Here is a 19,581-nt window from a genome sequence, read left to right on the forward strand (position 1 = left end):
ATCATTATATAGACAGCTGTGTGTGGAGATATTGCACAAAAACATACCATTTGTATCTCTACACAAAGATGCACTGTGTACCCCCTCATCGACATCTGTATCGGCAAGGACCAGACCACCCAGTGTCAGGGCTGGAGAACCATTTTTGCACCAAGGCATTTCCCCCCCTAGGAATGAGACGTAAATATTCACTGATATATGAGGGGAAATACATGGGGCACTTTGGGAAGGCTTCTGCGTGGTGGCTTCGGTCATCTGGTGAGGTTTTCCCGATGGTGCCACATGCTCCTGCAATTCAGTTTGTGGCTGCCCAGAGCAGGGTCTTTAGTGTAGTGGCACCTGCTACCTGGAATACCATATCCAATATACAATAATTAAAACTATACATTTAAAAATAATAATAAAAATTATTAAGTGGTTTTATTAATTACATGTTTATGATATTACATTGTTTCTAAATTACTATGTGCTGTGCAATATTTATTTTCATACCATATTGGCATCTTTTATATTAAGTAATTGATACATTTTTTAAAATAAACAGAACAAAAGCTCCCCCCACCCCGGGACTGTAGTGATCATAAAAACTCCAAAACACTGCTGGACACCACTTTATATTATAACGTTGATCATTATAACTTCCGAGGGTTAATGAAGGCTTAGCCCTGATTCTGGGCCAGGCTGTTTTCTACGCCCGTCAGCCTGCTCTCCCCCCCAAATTAATTTTTGCCGACTTCAATTTTTAAAAACAGATGTCTGGCAGATATAATAAAATTCTTCAAAATGTACAACAGAAGTGAAATCTTACTAGATATTTATGGGACATGACCCAAGCTGATCTATGTGAACGCCCCCCACCCCCCCGCAGCTTGAGCCCTGGGCAACTGCCTAACGATAGCCCGGGACCCTTTTCTGGCGCCGGCGAAGTGCCTCTGAGCATGAGCTGAGGGCCGTTTTTCTTACAACGCCGCCCACATATTTGGGGAAGGTTTCTCCAGGTCTTTGGACAAGAAATTAAGTTCTGTTGGGAGGCGAGGGGGTGCTTAGAAGAAAACGGTTCGCAGTTGAGCTGGAGTTGCATGTTTTATTTCTGTCCTCGTGATTTTATTTCTGTCCTCAACCTGCCCCGTTTCAGAGCAAAAGTCTGCCGTCTCCTCCATTGGGCTGGGTTGACACGGACGGGAGGGAGAGGCGGACCCGTCCCCGCCCGACGAGGAGGGGGGGGCGTCCCTCGGACACGGAGAACCCGCCATTAGAGGAGGAGGAGGAGGCGGAGCCGACACGTTCAGTGAAGGTATTGAGGCGCTGGCCGGTGTTTGGCGGGATCCGCGCGGGGTGGGGGGTGGGGAGGAGGGGACAGAACGGAGGGAGACTTGACGGCCGCGGCGCAGCCGGCCCCTCCCACACTCGAGCGCACGCGCCTGGCCAGCCCCCAGCTAACGGCCGACCTAGCAGGAATTCGCGCGCCCGCCAGGCTGGCGAAGGCCGGGGCTTGCTCAAGGGACGCTTTGCCCAGCTCGATTTCCTTGCCTACCATTGGCCACCGCGGAAGGGCTCGGCTTCGCGATTGGCTAGGCCCTGCTGCCAATCTTGGTTTGTTTCGAAGTCCACGCGTCCTTTTGTCTTCGGAGGGGAGGGCGTTGAAATGCGCCGCGGTGGCCATATTGCTTTAGGGTGGTGAGGTACCACGGGGGGGGGGGGGAGGTTAGAGTGGAGAGGAAGAAATCTCAGCTGAGGAGGAAGAGCGACTAGCTGTAAGCCAGGGAAACAAAAAGGGGAAAGATGAGGGGATGTGTGTTGTTAAACCTTGCCCTTCAGCATCATTTGTTAGGGTGCGCTTGTCGTCCCCACCCCCGCCGTTTAAAGTCATTACAGGTCCACTTAGCTGCTTCTTGGACACCTAGCGCAGGTCTCTTTTGTGAGATCCCGTGGCCCATCATGGACCTGCTTAAATCATCCCTGTTTAGTTGCAGGCTTGCATTTGACTCCAAGATTGTGGAGAGGGGAGGAAATGGGGACTGTATTTGGAGTGGAGGTTCTGGATCATAACTGTCAACGTTTTCCCTTTTTAAAGGGAAATTCCCTTATTCCGAATAGGATTCCTCGCAACAAAAGGGAAAAGCTATGCTCTGGATGACAGAGACGTGGGTGGCGCTGTGGGTCAAACCACAGAGCCTAGGACTTGCCAATCAGAAGGTTGGCGGTTCAAATCTCCGCGACAGGGTGAGCTCCCGTTGTTGGGTCCCTGCTCCTGCCAACCTAGCAGTTCGAAAGCACGTCAAAGTGCAAGTAGATAAATAGGTACCACTCCGGCAGGCAGGTAAACAGCGTTTCCGTGCGCTGCTCTGGTTCGCCAGAAGCGGCTTAGTCATGCTGGCCACATGACCTGGAAGCTGTATGCCAGCTCCCTCGGCCAATAAAGCGAGATGAGCGCCGCAACCCCAGAGTCGGTCACGAATGGACCTAATGGTCAGGGGTCCCTTTACCTTTATGCTCTGGATGATGATGGCTCCCTCCCTCCTGACCTAGAACCAGTGCTCCCCCCCCCCCCCAAAAAAAAGAATGTTTATGGGTACTCTCATTTTCCTACTCATATTGAAATACTGCCCCTCAATGAGGCCAAACTTAGATTCGCAAAATGTTTATGTGGATCCCATGAGTCCCCCCAGAAAAAAAGCACTGCCTAGAACCAGTTGGATCTTCCAGCCACGCTCATGTCACTCTGACAATGCAATTGACCTTCTGTAGACCTGCCAAGTCTTTTGGCATAGTTAGTGCTCATCTACCTCTCACAATTTGAGGGAATACTAAAAAAAAAAAATACAGCTGAGCTGGAGTGGGCTAATCTCTTCTGATTTGCCGCAGGGATGCACAGAGGTTCCACATACTTGCAGAAGATGCACATTGTCCACCCCACCTGATGGATCCCTGGAACCTAAGAGTGCTTTGCATTTATGTCCTCCTAAAAACTGTGGTTGGTGGTGTATAAAAAAGAAAGGCCAAGTTCCTCTCGGTGAATGACACTGACTAACCTTGTTTGTTTGTGTGTGTGTGTTTGGCAGCTTTTTCTCACTGCAGGGAAATTATTAGATTTCCTGAGGCTAAAAGGCTTCTTTCAGCCACAAGATTGTCATGGACCAAACTGGTCAAGCAAGTATCAGTGGTGAACCACAAGAAATAAACTATATCCTAGTGACTATTGTGCAGTATCATAGTCCATACAAGGTGCCACATCCCCCCCCCCCAACCTATCAACATGATGCCTCACAAAGTGGCACATTCACACTTCTCACCCACAACACTCAGTCCTCTGCCATCTCCGTTGCTTTCCTACCAAGTCAGACCACTGATCCATGTAGCTCAGTATTGCCAACACTAACTGGCAGTGACTGCAGGATTGTTGTTTTTAAGGCAGGAGTCCTTTGCAGCCATACCTGGAGATGGCATGAGTTGAATATGGAACTCTTTGCATGCAAAACATGTGTTTCACCACTGAGCCTTGCCCTGTGGCCTTTCTTCCTCATCCACTGGTACTAGCCAGTGCTGCTGCTGTCAGTCTGCATGGTGTTGGCTTGGCAAAACCTCCACACTCCTATTGTTGGGTGGTAGCCCTTGATGTTGGGACGTGGGTGGCGCTGTGGGTAAAACCTCAGCGCCTAGGACTTGCGGATCGTCAGGTCGCCGGTTCGAATCCCCGCGGCGGGGTGCGCTCCTGTTGCTCGGTCCCAGCGCCTGCCAACCTAGCAGTTTGAAAGCACCCCTGGGTGCAAGTAGATAAATAGGGACCGCTTACTAGCGGGAAGGTAAATGGCGTTTTCGTGTGCTGCTCTGGCTTGCCAGATGCAGCTTGTCATGCTGGCCACGTGACCCGGAAGTGTCTTCGGACAGCGCTGGCCCCCAGCCTCTTAAGCGAGGTGGGTGCACAACCCCAGAGTCGGACACGACTGGCCCGTATGGGCAGGGGTACCTTTACCTTTACCTAGCCCTTGATGTTGCTCCTGGGCCAAGCTGGTGGTTAGGTTGGTGGGCTGGGCAATGCATGGCTAAGGATGGAGCAGTGTGCAAGTTGGCTGCTAGAAGCAAAGTTCTAATGTGTGATAAGTAGTGCCACACCCATTCCTTCCCTAAGACATTTGTCCATGCACCTGGAAATGAATTTTTCATTGGATTAAAGTTAAAGTTTAATATTGTGCTGGTAGCTGGTCTGGCCATTAGAAAAACATGCAAACTTGTTTTTTTAAAAAAGCCAGCCTGCTGGTAGTCCTAGAAGATGCTGCTCCCACTCTGTGCAAATTGTGAACGTTCAGCTAGAAGTCAATGAAAATAAGAATTTAAAACCAAGAAGGCTTAACTTTATTACTCAGGATTAACACATGCAAAGGTAAAAAAAGATTGTGTAGTGTGATCCTAAGTAGGTTTACGTTCCATTGATTTCAGTGAAACTTACTGAATCAAACAATCCTCAGTATACTGTAAATAAGACTGCAGGCAGCTGTAGTGGGTTGCTTTTTAAAAACAACAACAGAGAATGAAGTCAAATATTAATATGCCTAAGCTGGTTTTGTTAACGTTACTTAAAATATAGGTCATAGGAAGCTGCCTTATACTGAGTCTCTCCATTGGTCCATCTAGTTGAGTGTTTTCTACACTGATTGGCGTGGCTCCCCAAGATACCAGGTGGGACATTCCCGGCCTTAACTGGAGATGCCGGGGATTGAACATGGGACTTTATGCATGCAAAGTAGATGCTCTACTGCTGAACTATAGCTTTACCCTGGGTTAAGGGCTGAGCATCATAGTGGCAATGAATTTCTAGGTTAAGGCAGCAATTTCTAAGAGGAGCCTTTCTCCACTTCTTTTCAGGTATGGGCATAAGCATACCACTCTGCATCCACCCCGATTTGTTTGTTTTAAGAAATACCTGGTTTGACCACACAAAGCATTTAGTTCGGCAGTATTATTATTGGCCAAGTTTATTTGCTCTTGTGCTCATTCTGTATGATCTGCCTACGTGGAACTCTCTGAGATTAACATTGCACAGAAAACTCAGGTCAGTAACTTCAAATATAAAAACAGTTAAAAATGAAGAGTAAGGCAATGGTGCAGATACAGTATACAGTCCATCTCTTGTTCAGTGGCAAAATATAATCTTTTTATTTTGAGATTTTTTTACTTTGACATTAATGAGAACGTGCAGTACTAAAAGCACTTTGAGTGAATTTTTAGGGGTGGATATTTTTCAGAATCTGTGAATGAATGCCCATTCAAATTGAACATACTATAAGAGTATCAAGCTGTACTGTTTTGAAATGCTTTTGTAGCTGTGGAGGTAAAATATGTTGTGTTAGCTGGATTCCATGTAGTGCTGTAGAGAATGTCATTGGAACTGATAACCATAGATTATGATAAATATGTGTCTATTCATTTCTGGGTTGTATGATGGAAATGCCCCAGGAGTCCGATGGTGGATTCAGTTACCAAACATTTAGTGTAGTGTTTTGGCTGTTCCTTGTTTCTCTTTACAAAGCCGATGATCTTGGCAAATTGTAAATAGAAACCTGAGCTGAAGCAATTTTTCAGCACATTAGCAGCAAATTTAGTGCTTATGAAGATGTGATAGCGAAAGCATTAGCTTTGACAAGGAAGGGGGATTGGTATGAAGTTTAGAAGTTTTGCATGAAGCTTTGCTATTTCATTTTAGCTCCAAGCAGTAACATTTGCCATTTTGCTCCTGGGTGTCCCAAGGAAAATATGCCAAGCTGTATGTGAGGTGGACCGGGAGGAGGCAATCATTAACTTTTACTGTTCTAGCTGCATCAGGATTTGAATACCTGCTTGTGCAATTTGTAGTACAGTAGATAGTTTCAACAGGGATCTTGGGTATGGTGATTGGTATAGGTGTTTGTTTGAGTTTAGATTTTATAAACAATGAATGAGACAATAACATTCATTGAACCAACTAGCCCTTAATGTTAGTGAGTTCTTTGGTGTTCAGAAGTAAAAGAAGCCACATCTCTATTCCTCACCTTTCTGTCTAGAATTATCTAGCGGAATAGGAAGAAGAAACATTGATACAAATCAGACCTTGCTTGAAGGAAAGCATTCTGTGAGGTCCCAGAAAAAAAGAGTGCAAACATTTAATAAATGCAAAGCATTTCTTCAGTATCATCTTGCCTCACTGGGGTCTTGCAGGATAAACAGAGAAGACAAAACAAAACAAATTACACCCTAGAACGACAACATAGAATTGTCGCTGATCTAAATGTTGTCATTCAGGACCAAACAATGCACTACATAGAAACACATGCAATGGTATGGGGGTTTTTTGGCCTAGAAGTTGCTTTGAGATGTGTGTCAATCTAAGAAGAGTCTTATTGAATCAGCCAAAGGCCTATCTAACCTAGCTTCCTATTTCCTACAGTAGAAAACCAGATACCTATGGAAAACCCACAGGCAGGACATGAGCACAGTAGTGATTATAAGCAGGGAAGTGAGGGCCTGTACTTGATTATTTCTGTACCCAATAGTGCCTTACTAAACAGCTCCCCCCTACCAAACTGGTACTCCCAGCAGGTGTTTGAAAACTTCAAGAATGGAGGGCTTTTGGGGTGGGGAAAGGGTTAATCATGCCCTGTTTTTCAGTCTCCAGTGCTTCCCTCGTGAAATGGCTTTTACAGCAAAATAAGAGCAATAGCTATTAGGCGATCATCACACACGTTTTCAGGCAGCATGTAGTTTGGCTATCATACATAAAATTAAAATGCTGTGTTTCTGCATCACTCTGGAGTGCAAACCAGTTTGTCTATAGTTAGGTTTGGCAGATCACAGTTTTAGTAACAAAACACTCTTGAGCTGTTGTGCCTGGAGTAAAGGATGTGTGTTGTTTTCTATAGGATTGTGATGTTTTGGAATAAGAGATAATCCTTCAGAATAAGGCACATCTGGCAGCCCAGTCTGTCGTCTGCAGCAAATCTATCAGCCTTGACTTGGAGAGCTGCCATGAGACTGTTGTGAACTGAAAAAGCATTCTGTGTACAGCTGTATTGGCACACCTGAGCTTCATCACCCCCCCCTTCACATCAGAATGATTTTCCCCAAACACAGCAGTGCGCAGGCTTCCACTAATTGACTCACAAGTGGCAAGTGCCTTTTCTTGTGACTCCCCCAACACCCACACCTGGCGCAAAGGTGCCCTCTACTAAGTTCTCCATGATGCGTTCTGAAGTTGATGGAAGGAGTTCTTTCTGGCATCTGCAAGAGCCCAACGATATAAGTACCCCTGCTCTAATTCCCTCTGAATTCTAATCAGTTTATAGAACAGTCAGGAATGGGTTGATGTCAGTTTCAGACTCCTGTATTGATTAGGAAGGAAAAAGTATTATAAATTTCACAGGTTCCAAATAGCTAAGTAGATTACTGTTTGGGATTTCCCCCTCTACGTCTTTTTTTAATACACATGTATCTTGGTTTATGATTAAGTTGTCCTGGTCAAAGAGTGCATTTTTTTGTTTTTAAGCAGAGATTGTATGGCCATCTGTCATGTATGATTTAGTTGAGATTCCTGCATTGCTGGTAGTTTGACCCTTGTGGTCCCTTCCAACTCTATAATTCTAAGATTCTTTGTTTCACTTTACTACCAGAAAAGGCATGAGAGCATGGGAACACTAGGAACAGGTTTAAAAGGTAAAGGTACCCCTGCCCGTATGGGCCAGTCTTGACAGACTCTAGGGTTGTGTGCCCATCTCACTCAAGAGGCCAGGGGCCAGCGCTGTCCGCAGACACTTCCAGGTCACGTGGCCAGCGTGACATCGCTGCTCTGGCGAGCCAGAGCCGCACACGGAAACGCCGTTTACCTTCCCGCTAGTAAGCGGTCCCTATTTATCTACTTGCACCCGGGGGTGCTTTCGAACTGCTAGGTTGGCAGGCGCTGGGACCGAACAACGGGAGCGCACCCCGCCGCGGGGATTCGAACCGCCGACCTTTCGATCGGCATGCCCTAGGCGCTAAGGCTTTTACCCACAGCGCCACCCGCGTCCCTTAGGAACAGGTTTATTTCCACGCAATAAAATCACACAGCATTCCTTGAAGGGTATTAGCTTATTAGATCAAGTGTTGGCAGCATAAGATCAGTGCGTCCAACAATGTCCCCACCTGAGCATCCATGATGGGGCTCCACATCTGTAGAATACTACTCATCCGTCATGGATGCTTTAGCTGTGATTCCTGCATTGCTGTGGGTTGGGCAAGCCGACTCTCGGGGTCCCTTCCAACTCTACGATTCTTTGATTCTACACATGGTCCCATTAATTCATGCCTTCAAATGGGCTTGGGGACTTAGGCGGATAATGGTGCTATGACTTTTTAAACTGTTTTATAGTTTAAACTATTTTCATGTTATGCTGGTCTGCTATTGGTGTTGATGATTTTATTGTGGGATTTCAGTGTTGTACAGTGTTTTGATTCTGATATAGGAAGCTGCCTTAAGAAGGAAACAAGCTCATCTTGCAGGGTGGCCATTTGGGTACACAAGTGTGAAAACTGTTCTGGTGCAAAAGCCTGAAGAGGTCAGATGAGGCCTTCTTCTGATTTAAATGGCAATCCATTACAGTGCTCTGCTGTGCTCATGGCAACGCCTACTAAACCACTCTTCTGCAGTTTAGTGAACAGGATGTCATATGAAACCTTGGGGAAAGTTTTATTGAAGTTAACTTCTCAATCCGTAAGGAAATCCCTTATCTGTCAAACACAAGTGGAAATGGATAACCACTTACCATGTGATTGGTGCTTAAAACATGCCACATGCTCTTTTTAGAAAGCTGCATGGGGGAAGGACTAACATGGGGGGCAGTCAGGAAGTCGGGCTTGTATATCTCATGAAGCTGTCGCCAGAACTCAAGCATCGTCTTGCCTATAGTCTAAAGTGGCAAAGTCTCCTGTCCTCGATGTCTTCCACCTCTTTCTGCATATGTAGACCATGCGCAGGGCAGGTGCAAAGTCACCATGAGTGACAAGGAAAGGGCTGTAGCTCATTGGCAGAGCATCTGCTTTGCATACAGAAGGTTCTGAGTTCAATGCTCATTTCCAGGTAGGCCTGGGAATGCCTCTTGTCTGAAATCCTATGTTACGATATAGAAGCAATGCGGCCGTGAGCAGCTGCTAGCATGAAAGCAAAACATAATGGGAATGTTGGGACTGTTCCGTGGGAAACAGAGGGACAGTCTATTCACAGTGCTGAGCACCGGATTTAGCTCAGAGTGTAACATGAGCTGTACAGGAAGTACAGGAGGTGGAGTTTGTCTCTCTGCTGTTGGAGTTTGAAGAGAGCAGACGTGTTTCTCTGTAACGCTGCAAAGACAGAAATAAAAGCATGTAAATACATTTCTGTCTATCTCTTTCCCCTGCCTGGGGAGAGCAGGGAAGAGTGGTGTGTGTGTTCTTCTCACGTTGAGGAGGATCACCGATCGCGACCTAGCCTGTATCCTGCTCGGAAATGCAGACAGGGAAGTCACCAGAGATCAAGCCGGGTGCCTGGAGAGTGGCCAGTTTCTCCTGATAAAGGCTTGATTTCCTAACATCCTAGACTACTGAGCCAATGCTCATTAATTCAGTAAGGAAACAGCTTCCTGTTTCTCTCCATGTAGTTAGAACTGTCACGGGAGGCTTTTAAAAATAACACCTAACTGGTAGTATGACGCCTTTGACTACCAATGGTGGTCAAAGAATGAACTGGATTGTTTTGGGCAACTTAATAATAATAATAATAATAATAATAATAATAATAATAATAATAATGCAAAGTTTTGTTAGCATTCCACAGCATTGGTTAACAAACCATAAATTTCAACACAACCCACCTACCTTCCTCTTTTGACTCATCCCCTGATGTTAAGCAAAACAATAAGCGAAAAAGAAATGAAAACAAAAGAAGGAACACTGAATATTGTGTGAGTGATGATATAATTTTAAAGCTGTGTTTGTTTAATTCATATGTAATTTTCCAACGTGGAATGAATGCCACGTGAAGAAAAAGACAAAGGGGTTGTGTGTGTGTGTATGTGAAGAAAAGTTATGCTGTTCCCAGTGTGTAGTATACAACAAATCACAACTCAAAAGAGCTACAAAAAGTTATCTTCTCTCCATTAAATAACTTGAATGATTACACACTTTCTTTTTGATGTTTTAAACATGGTGCGATGTGTGCACCTTGGCAGCCTTGATGACCCATAGACTGGAACCCTGCAAAAATCATTATGATAACGGAACTGCTTTAGAAGCCTCAGATGATTTCGAAAACATGTGATCGATGACCTTTATTGCTACGGCTTTTATTTCAGTTATTTCCCCTCCTGCATCAAAGGAAATAAAATTCAAAAGGGGTTTGTGAGTGTTAAGGATAAAAGAGGGAATTAAACCGTCTCCATATCATGTTTGCTGCTGATCTCCTTAATCACTAGGGCAGAAGAAATAATTACCTCTAGTAGCTTTTATTTTTTTATGTATATACATGGAAGTGTGCTGTATTTTTATATTGCCTAACAGTGGCAGATTCCTGAACTCTGCCAGTTTAACTTTTAATAATACTCAACATGGCACAGTTTCTGTATTTGTGCTCAGGCTGTTTACATAATATGATCATCCTGCTGGATCTTCTGTCGCCTGGTATTCTTTTCACCAAAGCTGGCTGCATGTACTCCATCCTGTAAAACCCTGAGGGGAGCAGAACATGCAGAAGAGCTGATATCCCTCCTACCCCCACAATAGAAATTTAAGTTGCAGTAAGAGAACATGCAGTCCTTGGGTTGTCCCAAGGTTAAGAGTTCCCACAGCATAGCGATCTTCAAAACTATTTTGTTTAACATGCAGCCTTGCCCAGCAGAAGGGGGAAAACGGCATTGCTAACAAGTGGTGAATAATCATTGCCTTTGTGACTGCTTGTAAGTTTTCCCATTTGGTTGGCCAAGGTGGGAAGCAGGATACCCGACGAGGTGGACCTTTACTTTGATCTAGCAAGACCCTTCCTACATTGCTATGAAAGCCAAAGGAACTGCAGGGTGTCCACAGAGCCCGTCACTCTGATCCTAAACAATTGCAGTGACATGTCTGGCAGCAATGCTGCGAGGCATGTTGTTCACAGATTTATACTGATGAAGCCTAAAGGTACATTCGCGTACACCTCCTGTAAGTCAATGCAAAACAGCAAAAAGAAAAAAGGAAAAAAGATCAATATGTTTGTATTAGCAAATATGCTTGTCACCCATCCTAGTAACCCTTGCAGTTCTTTGCTCCAACACAGGGATTTAGGAGTGGGTTGTTTAATGCCGAACAGTTGGGTAGACTGCTGTTTGCACATTTTTCTTACTTTTTTTGTACAGACAACAATTGGAAAACTAACTTTTTTTGTGAGGAAGGGGAATAAAATGGAATCGTCATAGAAGGAGCTTTTAATATTACTGAAGCCCCTCACAGCTGTCATTGCAATCCAGAATGCAAGGGTGGTAGATGAAGTAATCCACAGTGAGCACATGTGCATGCATAGCAAGTCTTTGGATCAAGCCCTTCCTATTTCAATGTAGCAGATGTTGAAAACTCTAATATTGCTTTGCAAAGAGGAAACGACAGCTAAATAACATTTATGAATGCATCAACCATGCTTTTCCTGTTAATGGAAAAAGCATAATGTTTGTGTTGTTGGCGTGCAAGCTGTGTGTGTATATGTGATTGATATATAATTACACACAAAACACGCACACACACATTCTCCCTATTTATAACATTGTGGATGTTACCAAGGGAAAAAAAATGTTGCTAAAATATTGTTTCTTCATTTTAGGCACTTTGTATCCTATTTTTTATTGATGCACTAGAACCTTATTAATTAAACTGTCTGGAAAAGGTTAGCTTTATTTACAGTCAGGATTATTTGGGAATGCACAGCATCTTGCATATGCTGTGCCTACTTCTCATAGTTAGTTGTTTGTATATGACTGTTTCTCCTCCTTCACAAAAAAGCAATGCTCAGGATGGTAGTCTACTGTGAGGCTTATCGCTGATTTCCACATCATTGAATAATGGGGATTATCTCTGATTCCCACAGCCTAAATGGCATTCACACAGCATTCACATAATGCTCCACGGCTACTGTCTATCTTTTATATGGAGTCGAGGAAGATGTCTTACACCAGGTCAGACTCTTTGTCCATTGTGACCTATATATAGCTTACTTGGATTGGCAGTGGCTCTGCAGGCTCTTGGAAAAACAAAGTCTTTCTCATCATCGGCCCTTTGTTCCTTAAAAGAAAGAAAACCGGAGACATTAAGAATTGAACTTGGTATCTTCTGTGCCCATGCTCTGTATGTAAGACGTGGTAGTTTCCCAGCAATATGTTCAAATTGCAACATGATATGCCTCACATTTCCCATTGTTGAGCTCCCACAGGCAGTCTTTTACCTATCTTACTGGTGTATTTAAATACACAGAGTTGGATACTCTACATGGACCACCAAACCCAACACTTTCCCTTGACAATGAAGTAAAAGCATAATAGTTGTGTCATGTGGTGTCAGGCTAAGACCCAGCTAGTCCAGCACTTGTTTGTTTTGAAAAGTGTCTTTCCAGATGTTTCTGGGGGTTCCACAACCAGGACATGATAATGTTTTCCAACCCCTGCTACCGCTGCTATTGTTGTTCATTATATTTGTATACCGCTCTTCATCCGAAGATCACAGGAGGGTTCACAGCATAAAAATACAAAATGAGAACACAAAATACATGATAAACCAAAACCCATCCAAATAACCCCCATCCCACAAACACATTTAGAAGGCCATAGAATGTTAATCAGCCAAAGATCTGGTTATAGAGAATCATGTTTGCCTGGCGCCTAATGATATGTAATGAAGGAGCCAGGCGAGCCTACCTGGAGAGAGCATTCCACAAACTGGGAGCCAGCACAGAAAAGGCACATTCTTGTGTTGCCATCCTCTGGACTTCTCGTGGTTGTGACACACAAAGAAAGGCCTCTGATTACTGCTGTTCATTTCTAGCACCTGATAATCAACAGGTCACTGCTTCTAAAAACGGATGGTACACTTAGTTAAAATGACCAGTAATCATGGTTAGATTCCCATAAATAGGTCTAATTTTTTTTTAAAGTTTGCTAAGCTATTGGCCACCATAATAGCTTGGAATAAGAATGATCTGGGTATGAATTTCATACATTATTTTTTCTATGCTGTTCTAGAGGTTAATTACACATAGATGATAGCCCAACCTTCTTTTGAAATGATCGGAAGAAAGAAACTCCATAGCTCACCAGGCAATTTATTCCCTTACTGATCTGCCATTGTGGTTAACTAAAATTGATCTTTCTGCAGAAGAGGGAACAATGGCTTGTTCTATTCCATGGGATAAGCTATTGTTCTCACCTTATTTCTGCATTAGCTGCTGGACCATAGTCTAAAAACTTAGCTCATTTGGTTAGCGCAAATTCTTAATTCATTTTCTATATAATGAAGGACTGCCTTCAAGATTTCATTATCTTTATGATCAAAAAATATTTGGTATTAATATTTAAGTATCTTCCACTATTGAGGAACCCAAATCTATTATAAAATATCTAGTCTAATTTTCATGAAATTTTGTGTGCCAGTAGATATTGCTATGTACACTGGAAGTCCCATTGGACCTTATTATTCTTATTAATCATTTATATGGGACCATAAATGTGTAAAGCACAGTGCCATGTAGTTTATAGCTTTTATATTCATTTTTATTATATTACTCATTCACTGTATATATCTATATATATGAATGGGAATGTGTGATCCCTGAGATAGTGAGGAACAAGGTGATAAATTTCCTTAAAATGTAAAAATAATGGGTACTTCATGAGTGGCAAGCTCAAATATATTCTCCTAGAGGCTGTGCATAAATTATATAACTTTTTCTAAAGTGAACCAAACTCTACCATTTACAATGGTAGGGAAAAAACAATCTGCTGTGCAAAATTAAAGGGTCTCATCATTTCTGGACGGACTTGCATCACTCACACCTGATTGGACATTAAGATTTCACCAAGACAGTCCCGGGCTATTGAAATGAGAATCCCAATAAGGTCAGAAATATATACTTGAAAAAGTACATAGGTCATGATTCAATGTATCCATGTCTAAGCTGGTTATAGAATTCACCATCTGACATATAGGTCCTTTAAAATAACCAGAGGGATTGAGCAGTGAATTATGCCCTGCCACATGTTGAGGAAAGCACTTGGCTTTAAAGGAGTGTGTGATGTTTCAGAGCATGATTCATGGGGAGCAAGTAAGAGACAGTGCAGTTTTCCTTTTGTACCTGCTGCAGATTCTGTTGCTACTACCATAGGCAAAATGGCGGGCAGGGGTGGGAGATAAATTACTTGGAAGGTTAAGCCTGGGCTGCGAGTCAGCTGTTACCACTGCTGCTATAGTGTTTAAATGACTATGGTCCAGGTACAGTGGTACCTTGGTTCTCAAATGCCCTGATACTCAAATGCCTTGGTTCCCAAACGCCAAAAACCTGGAAGTAAGTGTTCTGGTTTTCAAACGTTTTTTGGAAGCCAAATGTTTGATGCGGTTGTTGGCTATTGTTTCTGGGACGCCTGCACCAATCAGAAGCTGTGCCTTGGTTTCTGAACATTTTGGAAGTCAAACAAACTTCCGGAATGAATTAAGTTTGGCGCTTTTGTTTTGCTATATGTTTTGCTTTTTTGTTTTTGAGGCTTTTTCAGTTAATTTGTTTTTGTGACTGTGTGGAATTCAGTTCATCTACTGATTGATTGATTGATCCAAACAATGACTATCATCAGTGCAGTTAAGAAAAAGAATTAATTTTAATTTGTATCACCTACAATACTTATTTATTTTATAGTACAGTACATTGATTGTTGCTTTCGTTTTATGGCTCAATGGTCTCGTTAGATAGTAAAATTCATGTTAAATTGCTGTTTTAGAGGTTGTTTTTAAAAGTCTGGAATGGATTAATCCATTTTACATTACTTTCTATGGGAAAGCATGCCTTCATTTTGGAGCAGACTTCTGGAACGGATTAAGTTTGAGAACCAAGGTACCACTGTACTGGATTATAAGGGGAACAGGCTTTCACAGCCATGTGACTCATCTCCAGTTATGTCACCCCAGGAGAAGAAGAAGAGTTTGGATTTGATATCCCGCTTTATCACTACCCGAAGGAGTCTCAAAGCGGCTAACATTCTCCTGTCCCTTCCTCCCCCACAACAAATACTCTGTGAGGTGAGTGAGGCTGAGAGACTTCAAAGAAGTGTGACTAGCCCAAGGTCACCCAGCAGCTGCATGTAGAGGAGCGGGGAATCAAACCCCGTTCACCAGATTATGAGACTACCACTCTTAACCACTACACCACACCCAGGAGAAGCTTTTATGTGGGGAAAGCATTGGCAGGCGAGATTTAGTTATTTGTCATATTTGTAGCCTGCCTTTCTTCCAGTGAGCTCATACAGTGGTACCTCGGGTTACAGACGCTTCAGGTTACAGACTCCGCTAACCCAGAAATAGTACCTCGGGTTAAGAACTTTGCTTCAGGATGAGAACAGAAATCGTGCTGCGGTGGCGGGAGGCCCCCATTAGCTAAAGTGGTACTTCAGTTTAAGAACAGTTTCAGGTTAAAAACGGACTTCCAGAATGAATTAAGTTCTTAACCCAAGTTACCACTGTACATGGTTCCTTCTCTCCATTTTATCCTTGAAAAATAGTGACCTGCTCAAGGTCACCCAACAAGCTTCTTGGTTGAGTAGGGTTTTGATGCTGGGTCTCCCCAATTATAGTCTGACACTAGTGCCCCCGTGCTGATAACAGGACACTCAGGTTCAAGAACAGCACGTGAAGTTTTTCCTACATGACCCCACATCAATGTAAGAAAATCACATGTCTTCATGGGAAGACTGATCTCTGCCAGTCAGGGATCATGTAAGTGAGAGTGATAACAGAACACTATACAGCTAGTCAGATATAGCCATGTGACAACATCACCAAGCCTATTCAGAGGATACTTATGTTTCCTGAACTGACATTGCCATCACTCTGAATGGGCAAGCCTTTTCATTCCCTATACAGACCTTCAGGAAGCTTTTCATACCTGCATAAAGCTTTCACAAATAATGTTCCTATTATATTTTGACTCAGGCCTCCCTAAAGCTGCTTCTCAACTCTCCTTTGCTGGAAAAGAAAAAGAAAGATAATTATTGTTTCGGTTTCAATCACCATCTTTTTATTACTCTTTGGTAATAGTACAGCGGGGAAAGGATTGAACTCATTTCTTGTTTACTTAAAAAAACAACCCTCAGTGGTTTGCATCATTTTACGGAAACCATTTTAGTTTAATGAAAGGCTGACAGTTTTCTTTTCAAAGTATTTCATGAGGTGTAAAAAACTGATACAGTGAAAACCATTCCTGAGCAGGATTCATAAATAATGAATATATTTTCTTATTAATCCATATTTTAGTTTAACTTGGGCTCATAGCAAGTTAGTTCCTCAGGGAATGCAGGTTTTAGTTTTTGGTGTGGTTTTTTTCTACAAGGGAAGGTGATGAGCTATGGTCCCCTGGGAATTAAATTGTGAAAACAATCTCGGTTTCGTACATGCTAATATAGATCTGTTATTCCCTTTCCACATCTATTGCAAGACATTTTAAATTGTGGCTGATCTTTTATGCAAATAGCTGTCTTATTAGACATTGTGGCTGTATGTGCTAATGTCTCTCTGGGTTTCTTGGGAGTTTGCTATCTAACCATCAAAGCAGTCGAAATGAATGATGATTACTGCACAGCTTTGAAGAACAAAGAAAAGTCACAGCAATTTTAGAGGTCTTGGTTACTGCAAAATCAGTGACAGCTTGAACCACACAGACATCCAGGAGGGTCTCTGTGGCTCATATTAACTAGGCCAAACTTTTTTGTTTTGTTTTGTTTTTTTAAGGAACAAAATAGATATTATTTTTTCGCTTCATAGTTTACTGGCAGCTGCAAAAAGTGCAGTCTTTTTTCACTGCTGACATTTTGTTGCAAACCTTCCAAGGGTATTGAATTAGCAAAAGGCAAATAAAAAACCCTATTTCTTCAAGCAAATAAAGTAAGCTGCGAAGTGGATGTTGCACATAAAAGTTTGTGTATCATCAACTTTACTAGCCTTTGTTCCTGTTTTGTGTCATCTGGAATATGGCAGCATTGCAGATTCGACGGGGGAAAAAAAGACAAACACATAGGTCTCTATGTGAGGTGAGGTGTAGGATGGGTGGATGAGGAGGTTATCCTTATTGCCTTCATTTTATTACACGGGTCACATCTACATGATGAACCTGCGTCAGTTTCATACCACTTTAACTATTATAACTTCCCATAAAGAATCCAGGGAATTGTAATTTTGCGGGGATTCTAGCAGTTCTGTAGCCCCCCTCCCCTGACCGAACCACATTCTTAGGTTTTCCTGAGAAAAGGGGGAGGGAGAGACTGTTAAACCCGTTTTCATAGAACCGTAGGGTTGGATCATCTCGCCAAACTCCCTGCTATGCCAGACTCTTTTGCCCAACGTGGGACTCTAACCCACAGCCCTGAGATTAAGAGTCTCTACAATTCTACCAACTGAACTATCTTCCAGTATCCTTTTAAGCCTGTAGTGTGCATTTATAGAGATCTGATGATGAATAGCCACGTAGTCTATAAAGTTATTGCGAAGGACTGTGTCACATTTGTTGATGGGAAACGCGTTGGGTTAGATCAAGAATGGGGAATTTCAGGCACCGTGGGGGGAAATGTCAGCTTCTAAGCCTCTCTGATTGATCCTCTGGACTCTCCCCAGGCCAGATCCTCTCCCCAGCCACACCTACCTGCTGTCTCTCTCACACATCCTTTAGTGTTTTCCTCTAGGTGTGCCCCTGGACTCTGATAATGTCCCTTGCTTGCCTGATGGAGGACTGTGAGGGGTGTGTAGGAGCTAACGTACTGTACAAAGGTGAAATTTACATTAATTGCTCCACCCACCTGGAATCATAGAATTGTGTGTGCATCTGTGTAGTTATTTCTTGAGTCAATTATGAGATGTATTGGTATGCTGCCCTTCTGCTGCAAGGACAGCATTCAGGATGACTCACACCACTTACAACCATAGATATTGATAAACTCTTTCCCTCTTTCCTTACAGAGTTCTGGGACACATATAAAATGGGTAGAAAAGATTCTTCTTCTGCAAGAGCTCCTGTTGAGCAGCACAGAAAACAAATAGGTAAAACATTTCCCTTTTTACTTAATATATTTGTTTCTCTTTTTAGTTTTTGTGAGTGCTACATTCCTGTAGGAAGGATACTGAGTTCTAAAGCTGATTACTTTAACTGCCTTCTAACAACATGTTTTGAACGGATTCAACTTTCTAATGCATGTTGCTGGACTATCATTCTAGACTATTCGCCATTAGTCTCAAGCAGATGAGATTTGGAGACCACCAACATCTGGAGAGCCACAGGTTAACCACCCTTCTGTAATGGCTTCACTGGAGATGATGTACTCTCAGATTAACTCAACGTACTGGAGGCAAAGTGAAACTCAGTGTGATAACATGACTCTTTTGGTTAAAAGAAGAGTAGTTGGATATAGCACGTACCAAATTGATTAATGGTGAGGGTAGCTTGAACTGTGGGTTGTTTGAATATAGAGAATCTGTTGCATTGAGGCTGCATTCACACTAAGTCTGGACCTGTGATGAAGTGAACATGTGATTGCTTCACTGTGCATCCAATTCTCCACTTTCCCGTGTGGGCATTATCCTGCATTGCTACAGCACATTAGCCAGAGAATCATATGCTGCTGCTCTCGGTGGGCTGTACCGCATTAGACTGAAAGCTGTAAATTAGATTATCATATAAAAAATGTACCTGCACATTTAGAAATAGTTGCCGGGAAGAAGACGAGGCATTGTTTTGCATTTGTAGAGAAGCCATTGTATATGATTGAGCATTCACAGTGTGATTCCCCACTTGCAGTCGGAAATGGTGCGACCCAGCATGAGCCGAATCAGCACAGTGAGTTGTTCAGCAAAGGTGTGCTGGGATGTGGACTGGAACTGAAAAACAGAGGTTTGGGTGCAATTAATCACACATGTACTTCACTGCAGGCCCAAACTCTGACACTGTTTTTCCCCCATCTGCATCTGAATGAGAGTTGGCCTTCAGTCTGAAACCAAATAGCTTGCAGGCCATTCCAGAGGGTTGAATCCAGGGAACACAAGTTATTTGCCTTAGTTTGTTGCAGTGACGAGCATCAATTACTAGATATTCTTCTTCTGCCTAACTTGCCCTCACTTAAGGCAAGTCAAACTGAAAAAAGAAATAAGAATGAATGTTCTGATTCAGATGGGGGAAGACTTCTAGATCAGGGTAGATTTCATGTGGCTCATTGCTTTTCCTTCTCCTGTATGGACTGTAGAGCTTTGCTTCAATTTTCTATCAGGAGAATTAAAGTCTTTTTTTTAAAAAAAAATGGACACAAAACCTTCCTTTGTTCTCACATTATCTCTTTA

The 19,581-nt window shown here is 42.9% G+C and overlaps 1 protein-coding gene across 4 annotated transcripts in view; it reads left to right on the forward strand.

Moving 5' to 3' along the window:
- The first annotated feature begins 1,192 nt into the window (after positions 1–1,192).
- The window catches only part of TRIQK (triple QxxK/R motif containing), a 46,134-nt gene continuing 27,745 nt past the window's right edge, over positions 1,193–19,581 (forward strand). Inside the window, exons 1-2 of one of the 4 annotated variants that reach the window (XM_028736532.2) lie at positions 1,193–1,294; positions 18,211–18,291. In XM_028736532.2, coding sequence (XP_028592365.1) covers positions 18,231–18,291 — 61 coding nt within the window. In that variant the 5' untranslated portion in view covers positions 1,193–1,294; positions 18,211–18,230. Of the gene's footprint in view, positions 1,295–1,387; positions 1,594–1,688; positions 1,755–4,880; positions 5,051–18,210; positions 18,292–19,581 lie in introns of those variants that run through there. The other 3 variants (XM_028736533.2, XM_077932853.1, XM_077932854.1) reach the window with 3 other exon arrangements.

The sequence above is a fragment of the Podarcis muralis genome, chromosome 8, assembly GCF_964188315.1.
Source record: "Podarcis muralis chromosome 8, rPodMur119.hap1.1, whole genome shotgun sequence".
Classification (NCBI taxonomy): domain Eukaryota; kingdom Metazoa; phylum Chordata; class Lepidosauria; order Squamata; family Lacertidae; genus Podarcis; species Podarcis muralis.